The sequence below is a fragment of the Mus caroli genome, unplaced genomic scaffold (assembly GCF_978045245.1).
Source record: "Mus caroli unplaced genomic scaffold, Mus_caroli_1 scaffold_17, whole genome shotgun sequence".
Lineage (NCBI taxonomy): Eukaryota > Metazoa > Chordata > Mammalia > Rodentia > Muridae > Mus > Mus caroli.
The window spans coordinates 35,982,486-36,003,749 of record NW_028227272.1 but is presented as its reverse complement, the minus strand read 5'-3'; the positions used below and the strand labels follow the sequence as shown (position 1 = coordinate 36,003,749).

Below are 21,264 nucleotides of genomic sequence, written 5' to 3'. Positions count from 1 at the left end.
AGCACACTGTTCCCAAAATCTTAGGGTATATAAACCTTCCTCTTTTAAGTCCACACCCGTGTCAGTCCCTCACTAAATTTCTTGTGTGCTTAGGCGGGCCCTGAGGACTGCAGTGCTGCCTCATGCCCTGTCTGTTTCTGGTCAGTCCCCTCTTGTTTCTGGCCACTCCCTTCTTGCCATTATGCATGCTGGACGTGGACAGCTTAGCTTGTAGAACCCAAGAGCCGACCAACTCCCCACCCCGTGGATGGAATGTGATCAGAAGAAGGATGGGTACTGAACTCACTCCATTCAAACCACTAATACCATGAGTTCCATCAAAGAGAGCTGGACCACTTCCACTTGAAGACTAAACCCCATACCTACACTTTTTTATCTTTCTGCGCCCCCCCCCCCAGATGCCTAGAACATAATAAACGCTATGGACAGGGGAGGTTGTTGTTAATTCCAAAATCTGCTGATGACATAAGAAGCGAAGGCAGTGACTCACTATGATAACGACCACACAGGTAGCACACACGGCTGACTATCCGGCTTTATCTTCTTATACCTGACTTTTTCACTCTGATGGCTCTGCACTTCTCTTTTCTTACCTGATCCTAACAGCAGGTATTCTACAAGTACTTCTTTTCTGAGTCATGTAAGTCTGCGAATTATAACTTCAGCTACAGTTCTAACTATAGTGGCACATATGTTAAGTATCTAAAACCCACATTAACTCATGCTGTCGAAACCACAGCAGCATATGTAGAGTGGGTTCTCAACTGTGTTGGAAAACTGAAGAACAAACAAACTTTAGAAGCCGGTGAGAGAGACAATCCTCTCTGAAAAAGAAGACTGTAAAAGCAATCTAACACTAACTTGGCTGTAAATTTTCTATGCACTCTCTGAAAGCTATCTTTGACTCACAAATTAAAATTCCCTATATAAAAACAAACACCAGAGGCATTAAAATGCGAAGGGCCTGATGTGTAAGATGCTATTTACAACTAAACTGATCATCTGAAGAGAAAATGCTATGCAGTGAGAAAATAAGATCAGCAACTAGGAAACCTCAGCCCCAAACAAGGAAGATATGCATGGGGAAGATGGCCACGATAAGAACACTGATAGAACAGGCTAGCCCACAAGACTCCAGGGGATAGCTCTAAACCCATGATCACACAGACAGCTGTGGTTAAAACCAAGTGAGCCACAAAATAAAACAGAGACACATAAACGTAGGAGATCCCCAGGAAAGGTGTGGGCTGACTGGGGTGGAGGGGGAAGGATGACCAGACTATATTTTATGTTAATACATGTATGAAACTGTCAAGGAATAAATTTAATTTAAAAATATGGTGGCAGAAACAGACAGGAAGATGAACAAAACAATGAAAAGGAAAGAGAATAAATGATTCCTACTTAAGAGCAAAGTCCTGCTGTTATTCTAGTTCAGCCTCTATCTGTGCTTTGTTGGGTGTTGAGACCATTATTATTAATAAGAATTTATTAATCTGTCACCATGGAGCACCCAATACGCATGTGCACATACCCCACACACATAATTTTTAAGATTAAATATTATTTTTAAATGGAGATGGGGAGGTAAATACCACTTCTCATCAAAAAACTAAACAGTAACTCTACATATGCACACAGACACAATGAATGGATTATAGCCCATCAGAACAGGGGAAGTTGAAATGCCCTAGACCAACAGCACCTAGCATTCACAGGCTGGGTGGAGAGAGTCTAGAGCTCTCCTGTAGTAGAAAGCAAACATTGGTGCAACCACTTTGGGACACCAGCAGTACCTACTAAAATGGAACATGATCTGTCTCTGCAGAAAATAACCTGCTAAGCAATGCCTGCCTGCCGGAGTGTTTGTAGTGGGGCAGGTAAAGCCCAGGGAGTGGAAGGTACGTGGAAAGGTAAGGGGATCAGACCTGGGAAAAGCTGAGTGGGGCCAGCATTCAGGACCACATAACCACGACAACCCCAAACAAGCCGCCAGAGGCTCTTGGCCACTTGCTGAAAACGAGAACTTCAGCCAGAGAGAGCCACGGGGCTGTTCTGTGGAGAGATCCAGTGCCCAGATCACAGGCTGTGTGCTGCACGCTAATATCCAGCACAAATACTAATAAGGGGCTGTGGCTGCCTTGCTGCCAAACGGCAAGTTAATTTTATCTCTAGAAAGGGCATAAAGAAACTGCACCTCAATCTCGCTGATTTCAGCATTGTGGCGGGAAAGAAATGAACCTAAGCTTTCCCTTGGGTCGAGATTCTGAAAGGTGACAACTTGGTGGTTCTTCGTTACAAGCCACTAAAACGTGGCTGTGGTTTGGCACCATGCTGTACTGAAGAAATGATGCTCACTGGGTCACTCACTTTTGTCACTGTGGCACCCATCTTAGAAAAACACTTACAGGAAAGAAAGATTTGAGCGCAGGGTTCCAGGGATTTCCATCTGGTCGCAGCTGGTTCCAATGCACTGTGCCTAGGCTGAGGCTGAACACCGCTTGACACAGCCACTCACCTTGTGGTGGCCAGGAAGTAAAGCAAGTGGGACAGGGACAGAGGGAGGACCCTTGTGCTCCCAGGCTTCCTCCCCTACCACACTCAACTATTCTAAATGCCCTATGGCCTACTGGATGGTGCTGTCCCAGTCATGTTGGGTTCTCCTCCTTTAGTTCGTTCTCCCCGGAAATGGCCTCAGACATATCCTGAAGTCAGCTCTGCTGATCTCCTAAGTATTTCTCAATCCAAAGATGTTGATAAAGATTAACCATCAAGCCTTGGGAACATGATTCACTCCATAAACTGCTTGAGATGCAAGCTCGAAGCCTTGAGTTCAGAGCCCCGGAACCAAGGCCAGGCCTGAGGCTGGCGAGGTGGCTCAGCTGTTTAGAGCATGAGCTGCTTTTCCAGAGGACCAAGCTTTGATTTCCAGCACCAACACGGCAGCTCAGAACTGTTTATAACTCCGGTTCCAGAAAATACGATGCCTTCTTCTGGCCTTCATGGGCAGGAGGCAAACAGATGGCACACAAACATACATGCAAAACAAAACACCCGTACATATAAAATAAGCTTTAACTTAAAAGGGGGCGTGGTTTCTGGCCTAAAGATGCACACCTGTCATCCTTGGTGGAGAAGAGAAAAAGGGATGCCTGTGGCTTGCTAGCCCATCAGCCAAGCAGCACTGACAAGCTCCAGAATCAGTGAGAGAGCCTCTCTCAAAACAAGGTACAGAATGATTGGGAAAAACACCCAACATCGATGTCTGACCACAGACAGACAGACAGACAGATCACTCTTCACACGCTGAGACAGTCAGGGACACAGAGGAAAGGATGGAAGGGGAGAAACTGAGACTGGTTGGTTGATGATTAACCAGCAAGGCCAAGTGTAGTGACGTGTCACCGCAAAGCCAGCGCTTGAAATTAGAAGCATGTGGGTCAGTAGCTCAAGGCCAGCCTTGTCTACACTGAGTCAACCTTGTCACCCTGACTGCATGACAGTCTGCTTCAACACAAACAAAAATTAAGCCAGTTACTACTGCAAGTTGTCCTCTGACCTCCACACATGCACTGTGGCACACACATGTATGCACACACACATGCATGCACACACACACATACATGCACACACACACACACAAAGTAATTCCATGTTTTGGTAAAATCTTGCTGTAGAAAATAAAAGTCAATGGGAATGAGCTACAAGTTAAACAAACACGGAATAATCTTAAAAGTGTTTTTAAGCGAAGATGCCCACAGCAGACAGGGGTGGAGAGGTTTAGGGCAGGAAGGAGAATTGAACGGGTGAAATGTGAGGAATTTTGAGAGCAGAGAAATTAGACTTTAGAAGACTGTGATTTAGGACTCAGTACACTTTGCATTTTGAGATCTCTAATGTACAAAACTAATAGAAAATTAAAGTGTCAGGGTGAAAAAGTCTAACCACTCGATAAGTGAAGAACCTTTCTGAGAATAACCTTTCTGAAGAAGACATGGGAAAACGGCTGGCGTGCTGCAGAAACGGGTGCAGTCTATCAACCTAAAGCCCAGGGGCTAGTCAGAAGAACACACTCTAGTTGGTAACGTGTTCATTTTTAAAATTTTAACACTGCCACAAAATGTATCTGGAAGATGAAAATTAAGCACATGGATGGCCAGGAGTGAGATGAAGAGTGCCGGCGTGTGGACTGGTGATACACAGGAGTGAAATGAAGAGTGCCGGCGTGTGGACTGGTGATACACAGGAGTGAAATGAAGAGTGCCGGCGTGTGGACTGGTGATGCACAGGAGTGAAATGAAGAGTGCCGGCGTGTGGACTGGTGATGCACAGGAGTGAAATGAAGAGTGCCGACGTGTGGACTGGTGATGCACAGGAGTGAAATGAAGAGTGCCGACGTGTGGACTGGTGATGCACAGGAGTGAAATGAAGAGTGCCGGCGTGTGGACTGGTGATGCACAGGAGTGAAATGAAGAGTGCCGGCGTGTGGACTGGTGATGCACAGGAGTGAAATGAAGAGTGCCGACGTGTGGACTGGTGATGCACAGGAGTGAAATGAAGAGTGCCGGCGTGTGGACTGGTGATGCACAGAGCGGCGAGGTCAGAAGGGAGAGACATCCGTACAAGGGTGGACTTGAGTTGGAGACTTCGCTAAGGACCAGAGTTAACTTGTAGAGCTGCAGCTGCTCACCCGCAGAAGCCTCCTCAGATCAGTACATACACGGAGGTGAATGCGCCTGCGTGCATCCCGTTGTCCTGACTGCTGTTAGACCTGAGAGGAAAGGGATCCCCTCAGCAAGGTTGTCTTTCTGGTGACAATCAGGTTTCCGCAGTAATTCAGGCATGATCCAAAGGCATGCTGAATAAAAGGATCAGTCCTACTGTGCAGAAAATCCCAAAAGCTGTAGACTTTTCCAATGTGGAACCTGGGACTAAACCCAAATATATTTATTATGCAATAGGTGCACATAATGAAATTGGTAGAGAAACCTTAAAATATTTATATTAACTAGATTCCCAATATTCATCAGAAAGGTAAATGCACAGAAGATAGAAAAACAATCAAACTACATCCGATGAAAACTATACCATCTCAGATGAATGGCTTCAAGGAGCACCGGTTGGGTCAGTTCTATGCTTCAAAGGAAAACTTGAAAGGAGCCATAAATATGGGTGGGCAGATGCCAACCTGTGCAGTGAGATGGTGTAATGGGTAATGGTGCCTGGGCTACTCAGTGAGCCTCTACTTCGAAGCACAAATCCAAAAGGAAGTACACTACAGTGGTTCTCGGATACAAAGAGAAGATATGCATCACTAGAGAGAGAGAGATCAGTACCCGAGATGTCTGTGGGCAGCCTCTGAGCAGAAAACAATACGTTGGAAAGCCAGGTCTGCACCAGGAATGAAGCCTTCGATTTGCCAGACTGTGAAATACTGCCAAACAGAAGCAGTGAGCCCCACACCTGAGTCCCCCTCCTCAGCTCCATGCCCTCAATGTCAACTGCAGTGTTTTTGCAGGTGCCTCCTTATTCTCAGTTTACTGGAAGTGTTTGGAGGATCCTTAAATTTTTGTCAGTTTTTGTGAATCTATTAAGATTAAGATTTTTAAACGTTTCATCTGTTAAGTGGCGAATTACAAACAGATGTGTACTCCAGAGACAAAGCTAAAGAGAGAGACGACTCGAGTGTTAATAGGAAAGTGTGCAGAGCTATATAAGGGACATCAAATGACACTCAAGCATTGGAACACACTGTGTGTGTGTGTGTGTGTGTGTGTGTGGTGCATGCGCTCATTGTGTGTACATATGGCGGCCAGAAGACAACCTTGGATGTTGTTTCTTTCTTTGGCATCATCTACACTTTTGTTTCTCTTAGAGATGGTCTCTCACTGGCCTGAAATTCACCAAGTAAGCTAGACTGACCAATCATCAAGCCCAGAGACTTGCCTGCTTCTGCTGCCCCAGAATGGAGAGTACAAGCATGTGTCCCTGATGCAGGCTTGTTTTGCCAGCAAGCATGGCTTTTATCACATGGGTTCTGGGGACTGGACCAGGTCCTTGTGGAAGGCAAGCACTCTGCCAGCTCAGCTATATCTCCCTAGCACCCCCAAAAACCTATCCTGTGGGTCTCTGTGAACCACTATGGCCAGCAGAGGATCAATCTGTGAGAGGCAAGAAGATAGCTGGGTTCAACGACTCAGTAGCCAGTGTTGGTTTCATCTTCGGGATCTGACCCCAAGTAGTTTATTTTAGGCATATTTAAGCGCAGTACAATTTGGTGAAAAATTTCCCAGTGATAATTAATTAAATCCCGTGTGCACAATAAATCTAAAGACGTGACTACCCGGCAACTGTTTGTAAAGACGTTTTCCATAAAGGCAAGCTCTACAGACTGACTATACACAACACATTCCATAAAGGCAGGTTCTATAGATTGACAAGCTCACAATGGGGGTGGGGGAAGCCATCTTCAGTGTGCTCTCAGCCACACAAATAGCGCAAAGGTCACAGGGCTATTAACCACATCTGCTGCCAATCTTCAGGATGGATAACAGGTCGATGCATTCCTTCTCTGAAGGAACAAGCCTGTGTGTTTGACATTCCAGGACCCCTGTGCTTATCTGTGAGCACCAGGACCTATCTCGGTCGGTGCCTCCCATATCATCCTTTAAGGCTTCTGGAGACTGCCACTATTACTGATAAGAGGGGAAGGTAAAGAAAGCAACATCTGTCAGGAAACCAACCTGGCAAAGCAAAGGATGGATCAAAGTGAAGGGACAGTTTTCACCCAGAAAACTGAAATGACAAAAACATAAAATGACGTAGATATAGCTTGAGAAAGGGGTGTCTGAGAAACAGCAAGAAGATCACAGGGAATAAAGATTTCAGAGATTCACTGGTTTTTAGCTACATGTCATGAGAAGAAATAAATGATCTCTGTCTAGGAGCAGGCCATGTGATCTCACAAGGGCCAGTACACAGAGAGTATAATGCAGCCATAGGCAACAGTCCTTACAAGTAGATCATATGGAAAACTGGGCCAAGCACAGAGTCAGTACACCTGGTATTTAAATACATACACACACAGCATATATGTGAAATGCTGTATGTAAAATGTGACTTTCTCTCGTAATATGTTTGAAGTAGGATAAGAAGTAAAGGGTTTGCAAGACTCAGCCATGTGAAATCTGAATTAGTTCATGTGCCACAGTTGGGAAATAGAAGAAAGGGCTGGGAAAAGCTACCATTACCCTCCATTCTAAATGAGAGAACGCCGGTCTGCCAGCTTCCACTGCAGAAGAGGATCTGGGCGGAGAAGTCGGGAGGAAGTGCTGAAAAGTGCAAATTATTTTTGTGTTCACGCTCTTCATCCCCATCAGTTTATAGAATATTTGTTAGACACTGAGGAGTAAGCAGATTTGATTTATTTTAATGCAGGCAGATGGCTTGGTCATGGAAATTGTGAAGAGATTTACCAAGCCACTCCATCAGATCAAGGACATGATGGAATTAAAGGGCTCAAAAGAGACCCTACTGGTCTACTCCTCACCGTATATTCTCTCCTAAATGACAAAGACAATTTGACCTTCTGACTCGAAACAACCATGGGGGGGGGGGTAAGAACACAAGTAATTGGTTCAAAGAAACGTGTACGTCTTAGGAATGCACCTAGCAATATAAACTGACGAATGGGAACTCAACATACCATGCTCTGGGGCCACCAAAATTGCAAATTAAGAACAATTCAAAGTCACAATCCCACGAAGTATTTTCAGGAAAATGACCCTGGTGTAAATTTCTGTAGCAATCTTGGCATGAAAAACTCAAGAACCATTTCTTATTGGTATGAATTAGATTGAGGAATAATTTATCCACCTGCAAGAAAGGTTCTACTAACATGGTAACATATTAGGTAACGGGTTTATGAATCAAAAAGTTATTTTGATCCTATCAGTCTGACTGATTCTGCCCATCTTAGAGACCATCCGGCTTTGTATACAAACATCATCTTTCATGAAAACGCAAAAGAACAGCCTAGAAACACTGCCGACGGCACAATGCCATCAGTAACACAACTGGCATTAGGCTGTGGGCTACCCAGAGCCCCCCCCCCACAGCTTTCAGTTTAAGATTCTATAACTTGAAGTCTTCTTAAAGGTCATGGGCTCCTCCTTTCTAGTCAGTAGATGCGACAGTGAACAGTTTGTCCATCATGCAGTCTACAGGGGAACTCAGACATCTGCTTGTCTTAAACATAAACACCATCGGAGTGGAGCCAAAGGATCAGATGCAACAACTGTGACAAAATCATGCTCACCTAGTCATACCCCGCTTTGAGTGAGCTATAACGGATCTAAGAGAGGGAGATGGGGGCAACAGGCACATCCTTCGAGATGAGCAGGCATAGATCTGAAAGTCAAAACTTGCAGGATTCCATCTTACCCACTTGTAATCTTTACAACAGGTGCAGATGCTCTGACTTCCTAGACCTCACCAGGCCATCTCACAATCCATGGAGGATGGGGAGAAAAAGTCAAATAACTGCTCTCAAGGAAGTTTCTTGTTAAAACCGGCCAGATAACAGCTCCAGCTTATCTTGCTCCCAATGACCTTACCACTGGAAACTAAAAGAAGAGATTCCATAATGGAACTCCTTTGTCCTGCAGGTGAATGCAAGCCAGGAGAGCGGCATGCCCAGACCGCCACACTAGGCACTCTGCATAGACAACTCACCTTCCTGATCTAAATAAGGCCGACTGATCCTTACAGCTGTCCTGTGTCTTTGCTATATGCCGGGCATTATGTGTGACCCCTTTTATGTTGGCTGTTGTTTAATTTAGTTTTCCTCAGCATAAGGGGGGGCGGGGGGGAAATCCCTCTCCTTCACAAGTAAACGCAAACTTTGGGCATTACATAACATTTGCAAGGTCACGGGGAAAGTAAATAACAGGACATGAAGTTTAAACTGTTTGTCTGACTAGAAAGGACCATGGGCTTTTGCACAGTGCTCTTCCCCCACAAAATGTTAGACACGTGTATACCCAAGTATTTCTACTTTGGGTAAGCTGGACTACAGAGATGTCTACATAGACGTACAGGCTGTTACCTACTACAAATAGGTGCACTACGTCATTACTGATAGCCAAACCTTAGAGGCAACATAAAGGTCCAGCCATGAGGAAATAAACCATGGTGTCTACGTGCTGTGAAGAAGTACTAATGCCACCAGAGAGGACGAGGTGAATGTGCGGGACCAGTGGGGAGAGTTCCCACACTTACTTGCTGAGCTATCAAAGTCAGTAACAGAACATTTTCTCATGGACTAATTTTAAGAGGAAACTTGTCTGCCTGTGGCTTTGTTTTATGTTTACAAAAAAAAAAAAAAAAAAAAAGCCTAAACCTGTGCACAGAAAACTAGATTATCCAGTGGGTGGAAGTCAGGTCTGAGTCATTGCTTGTATATTATCTACATTAAATGAGTCTTTTTGCACTGACAGTGTTGCCCCTGCGATTAAACATTGTATAGCATGCATATAACGTTCAGAAAGTTCACGGGATGAAGACAGACATTCTTAGGATCAGTAACGTTCTATTTCCTTCCCGCCCTGTGCTGATGTCTGCACTGGAAGCACCGAGGCTGTGGTGAGTGAAATTTCTTGGGCCTTATCACTTGGGCCAAGGCCTTGGAACTACGCTGTACTGGCAGGCCCTGGCCTCCTCCCCATCGTGCGCTCACAGTGTGAGAGAGAAACAATCTAGTTTCATCAGCATCCTTGATGAAAGCGGAACTACAATTGTAACGGCTCCTGACCTTTTGCAGTACTCTGTGACACAGCATTTGTACTGTAAAACATTAATCACGTACATGAAAGGCAAGCAGCCGACCCAGGGGAAGACACATCACAACCACGTGTGCGCAGAACTCGGAGAACACAGCATGTCATTAGTTCAGTGTGCTGACGTGAAGAACAACATACAGACAAGGGGTGATTGAGAGTCGAGACCTGACAGGTATTTTCTCAGAACTGGACGAAGTGAAACAATCCTTTCAGGTTGTCTGCAGCTGCTGACATCAAACTGGATCGAGGATTAAAATGTTATAAAACTCGTATCTGACACTGTGCTATGAACAGCTTCACACCACTCTGGGAGACCATTCTGATGCAATCAGTAACAGTAGTTGACAACCAGTGTATGTATACATACACACACACACACACATATTCTACAACATATGTCAGCAGTTAAGCCAATGAATCAATATTTTCCAATAGTCCAGGTGTAATATTACAAAAATATATGCATGTGTGAATGATCTACTCAAAGTACAAGACAAACACATAGCTTTTTTTTTTTTAATGTACTATGTGTGAAATATTTAATTGCATTGCTGTCCAATTCCACAGTGCAACCAACCTTTAACAACCATATCACATTTTGGAAGAATGTTCAGAGTACCAGAATTATATCACATTCTGGGATAAATAATATTAAGAGTAGCCAAAATTCTACAAAAATGCCATTAGAATGCTGCCTGGGCCAGGCTGAACAAGCTCCGTGCATTCTGACAAAACCAAGACACTGGATTCTAACGCACAGGATGCAGAAGCAGGTGTGCACTAATGAGCCAGACCTTTAGAAGATTTCCAAAAATGTCAAACAGAAACACTCATGTGATTTGGTTTGGGTGGTAATAATTACTTGTCAGGAAAATATGTTGTTTCTTTTAATAGCTCAGAGATTTCTTGGTGAGTCTCTGAATCATTTCTTTTTAATCCCTAGCACAATAAACACAGACACATTCTACGTAAACAAAGCACCCTGTGACCCTTGACAATCGTTAAGGCCTGAAGTGTCTTTGCAATTGGGTAACACGTTTCTCACATGGTCTACACGCTGTCTTAAGTCTTGGCCAGCAAGAGCTGGTACAGCAACCTGTGTTTACCCGGGGGTGACACTGTAAGGCAGCTCTACACTACAAATTGTTTAACCAACAGAAGCCATCGTCACACACTAGCCCTGTGTGAGGATGCTGCTGTCACCACAGGAATGATCTTTAGCTTCTGTTTCTACTGTGTATTTGTGTTCTGACAGATGAGCTTGACCCAGGGGGCTGATGGAGCCGCCTACCTAACTGATGGAGAAGATGTTAAGAGTCACAACTGATGGAGAAGATGCTAGAGTCACAGCTGGCATAAATTATGAATGAAGGGAAAGAAACAGGAGGGAACAATAAATACTGCCAGTTCCCAGGGGTGAAGGACATAAAGCCCTCTCCTCTGACTTATGATTAATACACATGTTTCTAATATGCAATCTCCAGAGTTTCGGGTAACATGATGTGGGGAGGGACAGAGTAAGCTGTGAAGGTTGTTACAAGTGGATGGCTCTGTTCTTGGAAAACAAGTTCTAACATGCAGACCTAAGGCTTTGACAATGTACCAGGCATAGAAGTAAGCTGATACCTGAGATTATTTTACTATCAAGAAAATAATCTTCAGAATTACACAAGGAAAAACATATTTCAAAAAAAAATCAACAAAATCACAGATGAGCTAAGAATCGGCTTTTAAAAGCTGTAAGTACATTTTTTTAAATTTCCAAACAATTCACAGAATATTTTTGAATCCATGAAAATAAATCTCCATCACCTCTTCTACAAAATATGCCAAATCTTGGTATAATGTATAAATTATATGTAATATATATGACATATGTAGTTATATAGTAGACTGACGTGAGGCACCCCAATTCCTAAAGGAAATGAAAACAAGCAGCCTACATTTCTTTTAAAAAGGAAAACCAATCTTCTCACACATCCAAGAACACGCACCAAGTGGCCTTCACAGAACAAGGAGGAAATATCCCACGGAAAACGTCAGGATTCCCTCACATGCCCACGGATGCCCAGCTGCCGAGATGATTCTGCTTCTGTCTGGTCAGTGTCCCTGTTTGGTTTTTTATCAGTAATTTAACTAAGCAAGATGAATAACTGGAAGCAGCCAGGAATGACTATACTGGTTACCTTGGAAGAAACTTGGTGCTACCAGCAGAAAACTGTGACATTCTCCCAAGACAGGTGAGGGGACGGCAGAGAGAGAGGAACGGAACGGGCAGTAGGGAGAAGGCGGTAGATAAATTTTACATAGGCAACGCTAGTCTAGGAGCCATGAGACTTTGGGCAGGGGCTGAGGGAGGACCTCATTTTTGTTTCCAGATTGGGATTTCTAACAGACTGTTATGTTTTCAGATTTTTAAAGTATTAAACTAATGAGTCTGAGGACTAGCCGAGCTGTGTCACATTCTCACCCTGTGTACCTAGGTCCCTCAGTGAAAACATGGCAGCCATGTTCCTATTCTACAAACCCTAAATACTGACCTACTGTCAGTCAAAGACAACATTAACCCAATTCTCTGAAAATTTACATATATATATATATATATATATATATATATACATACACACACACACACACACACACACATATTTCCTGAGCTTCCAGAGTTTAAACATCCTTACATTTCTCAAGAAAGTCCACGTTTAATAGTTCCAGTTTATCTTCCTGATAGGATTCACCACAAGAAGACCCACCCACAGAGTCCTGGGTGCACAGGGGGCTCACAGAGACTGAACCACCAACCGAAGAGTATACATGGGCTGAACCTAGGCCCCCTGCACATATGTAGCAGATAGATGTGCAGCTTGGTCTTCATGTGGTCCCCAAACAATTGGAATGAGGGCTTACCATGACCCTGTAGCCTGCCATTGGATCCCCTTCCCCTAGCTGGACTGCCTTGTTGGGCCTCAGTTGGAGAGGATGTGCCTAGTCTTGCTGCAACTTGATGTCTCAGGGCGGGGTGGTACCCAGGGAGGGCTTCCCCATCTCTGAGGGGTAGTGGGAGGATGGTTTTGTGAGAGTGGGGCTGGGAAGAGCGGAGAAAGAGAAGGGGCTGCCATCGGGATGTACAGTGAATAAATAGATAATGGAGGGAAAAAATGACCCAAAAGGTTGAACCAGTGCACTCATTAAGCTGTCTTCCCTCACACTTGCAGATTTTATCGGTTTGATCCTAACCTAATCTTACAAATTGAGTGATGTTTATTACATCTGCTTCTTCCTATAATGAGTTGTGTGGAGCCACAGAACTTAGCATCTACACAGTCCATGATGACGGCCCGTGAGCTGGAGAAGACGCATCTGCAAATTAGAAAACCTGTTTCTCCCTCTGACTTCACCTTTCTCCAACAAAAGCAAACCACGGCTGCAGTCGGTCTCACACGCAGGAATCGTGCACAGGGGATGTCAATCACCCAGACTTACACAGGGAGAAAAACAGCATAGTTTTAAGATGCTTAGCCATTACATAAATTAATTAGCTTCCCACTCTTGCGAAACACTTCGAATCAGTGGGGTTTCCGAGGCCCACCCAGGAGCTGACAGCCTGTCCTAAGCAGATCACAGGCGTGTTCAGTAGTGGACTTGACGTCCTCCAGATGGTGGGGAGGGGTGCTGTTCTTGGAGTGCAGGCAGAGACCTGTTGGTGCCGGTCAGTCCTCATCCAAGGGGGAAAAGTCGCAGGCACTGTGCTTACAGCAGGACCCAAAGTTAGGGATCCAACGACCCTACTTCAAAACGCCAAGCATACATAAAAGCTGAGGAAGTTGAAGCAAATAGTTATCTGTAACAATAGATCTAGAGCCCTTATTTTAAATAAACTGGTCCTAGAGGAGTGTGTAGAATAAAGTGAACGGGTGCTTCATTATACAGCCTGGGTTCCACCATAGAACTCTTCATGTAGTCCAACAGAGCCTCAAACTTGTAATCTTCCAGTCTCAGCTCCCAGACGCACCAAATTACAGAGCACACCCCCACAGCAGGCTTAGAGATAGTGTGGATGAGAAAGCAACAACCCCTCAACTCTATACCAACTCAGAAAATACAGCCAGTCCACCTCCCTCACCTCCTGCCACCGCCACCGCAGTGACTAGACTGTGACTAGACTCTTGTGGCCCAAGCTCATCACCTCCCTTGCCACTGAGTCACATGGCTTGAGTATGAAGATTCAAATGAGGATGTTTGTTATAGGTGTTTCCACTTCCGAAGTGTGAAGACGCGTCTGAAGATATACCACTTACTGTTAGCAGGGGGAGAAGCCCAAACACGAGTCTCCAGCCTTGCACATGAGGTCTGACAACAGTTCTTAGCAGAACATTGTAAAAACTCCGGATGACTGGGTGTTTAAACTGCTTCCTGAGTACTGCATGCTGAGTAAGCTAATCCTCTCTGAACTCTTCACACGTTGTTGTCTCTCTCAAGATGGTCAAGCTACAGATTTTGACTTTAAAAAGTGAGGCCTTCCAAAAACAGATGCATATCAAATTTGAAAGCTGGGAAATTGAAATGTATAATCAGCTTCTCAAAATGACAACGATAAAATATTTCGTGACTTTTTCTTTTGGATACGGCCTTTTTTTTTTTTTAAACACACTTCCTCAAATTCTGTAAAATTACCTGCTCTTTCAAAGAATGGCAAGTAAAAGAAATATGTCAGATACTCTTCTGTTTATTTGTTGAGAGAGTCTTATTATGTATCACTGGCGGGCCTGGAACTCACTCTGTAGCTGAGGTTAGCCTTCAACTCACTGAGATTCACCTGCCTCTGCCTCCTGGGTGCTGGGATTAAAGGCAAATACGGCCTTACCTGGCTCATTAAAACTCATCTAAGCCATTGGTGGAATTGCACAGTAGTAAACTTTTCTATGCAAATTCCCTGCAAACTTATTTCACAGAAACTGAACAAAAAATAACAGCAATATGCTTTTCTTTCTTTTACTGAAGAGATGTTTATATTTCTGGTTGTTGGTCACTCAAACAGAATCCAACTTTTCCCACTTTGGAACAGAATCAACGTCACAGAAGTTCTAAAACTCAGTCAAACCAACGCTGCCACTGTCTGGTTCAAGAATTCAACGAGGACACAACTTTCTCCTGGGCACTGGAAAATAGAACCACCCCACTCTCTCAGCACAGCCCTCCCTGGGCCTGTGAGGAAACAGCCCTGTGGCCTTTTCAAGACAAAGCCCTAACTCAGCTTGCCCTCCCTCCCCCCACCCCTCAGCCTTTTCTCTGCTCCTCCAGTTAGAGATCTGCCCTCTCATTAGAATCCACCCACACACTCTCCGTTCATATATACTCCAATGTTTCTTGAGCTATGAAGGCCCAACCATCCTCGATTTAGATAATCTAAATTCTAGGCCAAGTCCAGATCGAAAGTTCACTTTGCCGTGAAATAAATATTCCTTGATGCCACTGGCAAATGTGACTCAACATTTATTTGTTGTCCATCAAGTGTTTGGGCATGCTGATATTTTAAGATCTTAAGAAAATCCCATTAGGGCTACAGACATATCCTCCCACTAATCTCCCTGCCCCACCCACCAACCTGATGCCCAAATGCACCCAGTGGTAGCAAAGGAAATATCTGTTGAACAGAGGAACACGTTTTTTGAGAGTTAAAAGTGGCTCTACAGAACAGACCATCTCAATGACTGGAACAACCTTGGAAGTCCTCAGAATCAGTCTAGTATTGAGTAGAAATCCTTCCACCCAAAGCAAAGGCATAAATCAGGTGTCTGCCTCTGAGTGATACTAGAAACAAAATCACCTTTTTAAAAGTACTGCCTAATAAATTCAAAACACAAACTCTATCGGCCAACTAAGTTTCATGACAGATTTTCCAACTTAGTTTAACGACAGATTTTTCTATCAAAACCATTTGAGCTGTTGTTACAGCAACGTTTACAGCGTTTCAGCTGTGTTCAAGGATTATGAGAAACATCTATGAATTCGCTTATTTCACCTTTGACAGAAGGACAGGAAGACACAGGCCTACTGAAAGCAGTGAATGACAAATTCAGTTTGGAAGCTCAAGTGCAGAAATGCACATTGGTATGTGACTTCACTATGTGCATAGTGTCACTAAAAATATGCCTACTGAACTTCAAGACGTCAGAACATGGTCCCTGGTATCTTCATGGACGATAACAGGCCAGTTTGCTATGCTTTCTCCTATACTAGGTGAACGACCTAAAACTGGGTTACTTCAAGATTAAAACATCATTTATTCAAGTAAGGCCATAAAAATGACTGGAAACCTACAAAGATGTCTAGAGAGAAATAGAATTAACCACAGCACACTCCATCACTGCACTAGTTTCTTAAAGAGAAGCCTTCTGAACAAATTTCAGCAAACCTCAGCAACCAATTACTGAGACAGAAAACTTGATTCCACAGAACAATGCACACACAAAGGCAGGATTGTAGAAAAGGAAATTCGGAGCCTGGTATGATGATTACTGGGGGGAAACAAAACGTTAAGAAAAACTTAAGAAATCAAATTTGAATAAACAACTGCTTTCAAGCGCTTGCTCATATTGCTACATTCTATGTATTTTTATAAGGCAACTTAGACCCTCTGGTTACAAAACTAAGTGTAAATAAACTTTGCTTTCGGATGTAATCGAGCGTTCGGGATTTTTGTTGTTTTTGATGTTTGTTTTTAATAAAGTGAAATTTTTACCCCTGCACATGCTTTAAAGGTTATAATGAAGTTACAATTTTAAATCTGAAAAAAAAAATACTTTTAATCAATTTAATTCTTTTAAAATCGCAAACTCCTTCAAGGCTGTGGTAAAGCTACAAAGTTTTCCTGGAGCCCTCTAGTAAGGGCAGGCGACTCTTAAACACTATTTCTAAGTGGACTGGCAGCGGGAGTTCGTTCCGGGAAGTGGCGGCGGGGAGCGGCGCTGGGGTTACAGCGCTTGGGGACACCTGGCAGACGCGGGCCTCCGCCGCCGCCCCGGGGCAGCCGGTTCCCAGCCCCTGCGGGCACCAGCGGGCTCGGTCCCCCGGCGCCGCAGGACAAGCTGATTTACTCACCGAGCAGCGACACGAGCAGCCAGGACGCCGGAGCGGAGCGCCGCCGAGTCATGCCGGGGCCGCCGGGGGAGCCGCCGTCCGCCGGGCTCCTGGGCGGCGGGGTGCAGCGGGGACCAAGCGGGACACGGGAGCGCCGAGGCCACTCCGCTCCGCCGAGGCTCGGGGCAGGCTCGGGCGTCCCGGGCTCGCCGGCCGCCGCGGCCACCACCAGCCGCCGCAGCCACTCCCCCCAGCTCCCGCCAGCTCTTCCCCAGCCGGGGGCTCGGCACCGCCTGCCCACTCGCCGAGCGGTCTCCAGGGCAACCGCGGCTCCAGCGCGACGCCTAGTGGCCAGCCGCAGAACGCACAGAACTCAAGGCTGGCGCGGCCAGCCCACCTGCTCTGGGTCCCCATGAAACCTGCAAGGACAGGTTGGTCCTAAAACCCCAAAGTGGCTTCCCTCAGATCCAACTCGTCTTTCTTGGTTGAAGTTTTCAAACAGTCCCTACTCTGACCATTTTAGCCTCTCCTGAAAACCATTTAACCTATCTGAAAGAACTTTAGGAGTCTTTTAGGAGACACGAAGACTTTTAGGAAAGTTAGCCTCTCCAAGGGATGGGTTCCCTTATTGTGGTCCAGTTGCAGAGTCGTCAGCTCTGAAACCATATACAAACAACAAAAAACTGGATTGCATCTCCATAGATGGCTGGATGGATGGGCAGACAGATATGCATACACAGGCATATGTAACTAAAAAAGAGGTTAACTTGAGAATGGGGAAAACACGGGAAGGGTTTTAAGAGAGGGCATGGCTGGGAAGAGATGGAGGGAAGAGACCAAAGGAAAGACAAAAGTGATGTAATGCTGTTTCAATTAAAACCAGGATGATCTAAAATGCCTGACCTTTCCATCTAAGCCTCCCAAGCCCTGGGATTACAGGCCTGCAGCTATGCTTGTCATCTTCCAATGTCTTAAGCGATTCCTCACCAAGCTCACGTTTCCTTAGACTGCTTTTTAACACCGAGTACTGTCTTGCCTTGACTGTAGCACCTGTGTCTTGGATGGATTTTTTTTTTTTTTTACCTTTTACTTGTTTGCTGTGGTGACACTGAGGAGGCCTTCATAACATTTGAAATTCTTTTACTTATTTGAACTGCATTATCCACCCTTCCTTTCCCAATTTGGTTTCTGTTTCCTCCTACAGCCCAAAGTCATTTTCTGCTTCCACACCCACACTGAGTCTTGGAGTTTTGAGGACCTACCTGCCCAAGAACCTCCCAGACATGAGATCAGATTCTGAACAGCCTAGATTAGAACTCCTGTAGCCCTTCAGAATTCTGAACCCCCACACCTCACAGAACCAATTTTGCCAGGACAACTCAGAAACAATAGTATACTCAGAAGCCTGGCAAATGTAGAAAACAATGTTTTAAAAAGAAGTATATTTGCACAGTGATTTAAGGCTGTGTAGGAAAAACAAAAATATCAAGAAAGTAGAATTATAAAACTAATTTAAATATTGAAATGTTATATTTTGAAGAAGAAGAAAAAAGGAGAAGTTTTAAAATGCCAATCACTAGAGCCCTGAGAGAGGAACACTTGTTTTTTGCAGAAGACCTGAGTTCTGTTCCCAGTACCCACGTGGTGGCTCACAACCATCTGTGATCCAGTGTCCTCTTCTGACCTCTGAAGGAACCAGGCTCACATGTGGTATGTATACAACTGCCGGTCCAGCATGGCCTTGGCGGGGACAGAATGACAAGGTTCCTGTCCCTAGGACAGGGCCAGCAGGTGCCAGTGTCGGTGGCTGCTGTGGGCCTGGGGCTTGGATGTATAATCATGTACAGATTTTATGTTCCTCCTTTAAGGAATGTCCTTCCTGTTGACATTAATGACTCCATGATAACCAGAGACATCGAGAGTCCAGGAGGCAAAGGTATGTCTAATGTCTTAGCAAAATGGTAAAAACTGGACCCTTCAGGCTGTGGGGAAAGACTCTTAAAAACATGGATTAGAAAATATGTAATTTCTCAACTATGCAAAAATATAACAATGCAATATGAATTGTATAAGGGGCTCTGCAGATCTAAAGGGACAGAGGCAGCTACAGCATGAGCCAGCTTGTCAGAAAGATACTAAGACAGGCAGATACAAATGTAGGCAGATTCCTGAGTCCAGGGTAAGCCTGAGACAGAACAAATTTAGGTCCAAGTGTGCTAGGAATGGGTAACTTCAAGACAGCATCTCACCCAGCTAGCTTTTCAGTATGTGCTGAACAGAGGCAGGCAGATCTCTGATTTCTTTCGCAATGTTAAAAGAAAATGCGTGTTTGCTAAGAATGAAGGGGCTGGAGTCACAGGACCCTGAGTCACAGGATGATCAAAAGGGAACCTGGGGTCAATGACTGGATTGGTATGTAAGATAAAAGACTAGGCTTATGATCTGCAGGAGATGATCTATCCAGAAAAAGGTTTTAGAATACTAAGAGAGAACTGCTTGCAGAGCTGTCTCAAGCAGAACATAGAGAGAAAGCTGTCTAGAGATCTTGAGAGAAAGCAGATCAGAGAGAAAGAATGCAGAACAGAAGAAAACAGGCTGGAAAGCTGTCGCCAGCAGAACACAGGCTGCTGGACCCCCCGATTTGACTTCAAGTGGATTGTTTTCACTGCTTCTAGACACCCTTTCTTCAGAACCCATATCCAAGCCGAGGCTGGTTCTTGGCGTACAAGCATAAGACAAAACACTCATTGACTGTGTGTGTCTCTCTCTGTGTGTGAGTGTGTGTGTGTGTGTGTGTGTATTTCAAATAATGCCAATCATTTTAATAGGGGTCTTATGAAAAGAAAATCTATTCTCATGAGTTGAGAATGCCTAGGCTATGGTCACACTTCTTATTTCTCTTTCATATTAATAAGAATTTCAATTTTCAATGTTAGTGTTATCCCTAGCTTATTCTCATCCATTTACCCTCCAGAGCAAATTCAAGACTTTATTTTCTCTGTCTGGTCTCTCTTTCTCCCTCTCCCCCTCCTCTCCCCCTCCCCCTCTCCCTTTCTCTTATAATCTGACCCTGTCCTCAACAAGGCACAGAAACAATATATTTTCTACCTATAGGTAGAAAAGAAAAGAAGCTATGGAGTGATCAGCACAACTCAGGATCATCCACTTTGCCTTGTCATAACCTGGAATTTAAATGACAAATAAAAATATTTTTCAGTTAATTAGATAGTCTAGTTGCCTGTGCTTAAAAGTCCTGATAAAGCAAGTCACTGGCTACACTCATTACACAAATACAGCAAATATTAACTAAGCAGAAATGCCGTGTCAGGGCACTGGGTTGAAGGTTAAACAAAAACCATGTGGAGTAATTCCTGACCCCAGACAAATGCCACTTGTACCTGGACTATATCTGTGCTATCACGACTCATCAATGAATAGCCTCTTTGTCACCACAGCAAGTTACTGTCCCCCAGACAGGAGCCAGTGAGTCACTAGGACACAATGCTAGCAGTTTGGTGGAGGAGCCTTTGTAAAAGAAAAGGCTGTGTGGCTTCAGAAGGAGGGACAGTCAAGTGTCTGGGAGACACAGAAGCACCGAGGTCAGCTGGGGATAGTGGACTCAAGGAACAGGCAGGAGAACTAGGAGGTCACAAGCTGGACTTAAAGGCTCTCAGCTGTTCACTCCTCCAGGAACAGGCAAGGTGTGATCTTTAATTCACAGAAACACCAGCACCGTCATGGGCTCTGGATACATTTTTACTGAGGATAAATCTCACCATGCTCTTTTATCCTAATCTGCCTATAACCACGGTAGGATTTCTTTAAATCCCTTAAGTATTCCTAGTGAGAAAGCAACAGACACATCAGACATTTGTACAGTGCTTTATGTTTCAAAGTGATTCTGCATATGCTATCTGGTGTGATCATCACAGCAACGCCAGGGGGTAAGGAAGGTGCTTATTACAACCCCTCGTTCATACAGGACGATACCGGGTCTCAAGGGAATGAAAGATGCTTTGGGGACTGCAAATACCAGGTGTCTTAGTCAGGGTTTCTATTCCTACACAAACATCATGACCAAGAAGCAAGTTGGGGAGGAAAGGGTTTATTCGGCTTACACTTCCACATTGTTGTTCATCACTAAAAGGAAGTCAGGACTGGAACTCAAGCAGGTCAGGAAGCAGGAGCTGATGCAGAGGCCATGTTTCTTACCGGCTGGCTTCCTCTGGCTTGCTCAGCTTGCTCTCTTATGGAACCCAAGACTACCAGCCCAGGGTTTGCACCACCTACCATGGGCCCGCTTGATCACCAACAGAGAAAATGCCCCACAGCTGAATGTCATGGA

General features: G+C 44.7%; 1 protein-coding gene and 1 long non-coding RNA gene across 3 annotated transcripts in view; one reads left to right on the top strand and one right to left on the bottom strand.

Annotated features, from left to right (window-relative positions):
• Positions 1-17,220, bottom strand: part of Igsf11 (immunoglobulin superfamily member 11) — a 128,772-nt gene extending 111,552 nt beyond the window's left edge. The window contains exon 1 of the mRNA XM_021185375.3: positions 16,941-17,220. Coding sequence (XP_021041034.1) covers positions 16,941-16,992 — 52 coding nt within the window. The 5' untranslated portion in view covers positions 16,993-17,220. The remainder of the gene's footprint in view (positions 1-16,940) is intronic.
• Positions 17,221-17,286: 66 nt separating this feature from the next.
• On the top strand, positions 17,287-20,100 carry LOC110311820 (uncharacterized). 2 transcript variants are annotated; one of them, XR_015045678.1, is made up of 4 exons: positions 17,287-17,350; positions 18,532-18,629; positions 18,788-18,855; positions 20,034-20,100. It is a non-coding gene; the product is annotated as an uncharacterized LOC110311820 (long non-coding RNA). The 2 variants fall into 2 exon arrangements; XR_002380000.2 differs by lacking the exon at positions 17,287-17,350 and having other exon boundaries at positions 18,343-18,629.
• Positions 20,101-21,264: the final 1,164 nt, after the last annotated feature.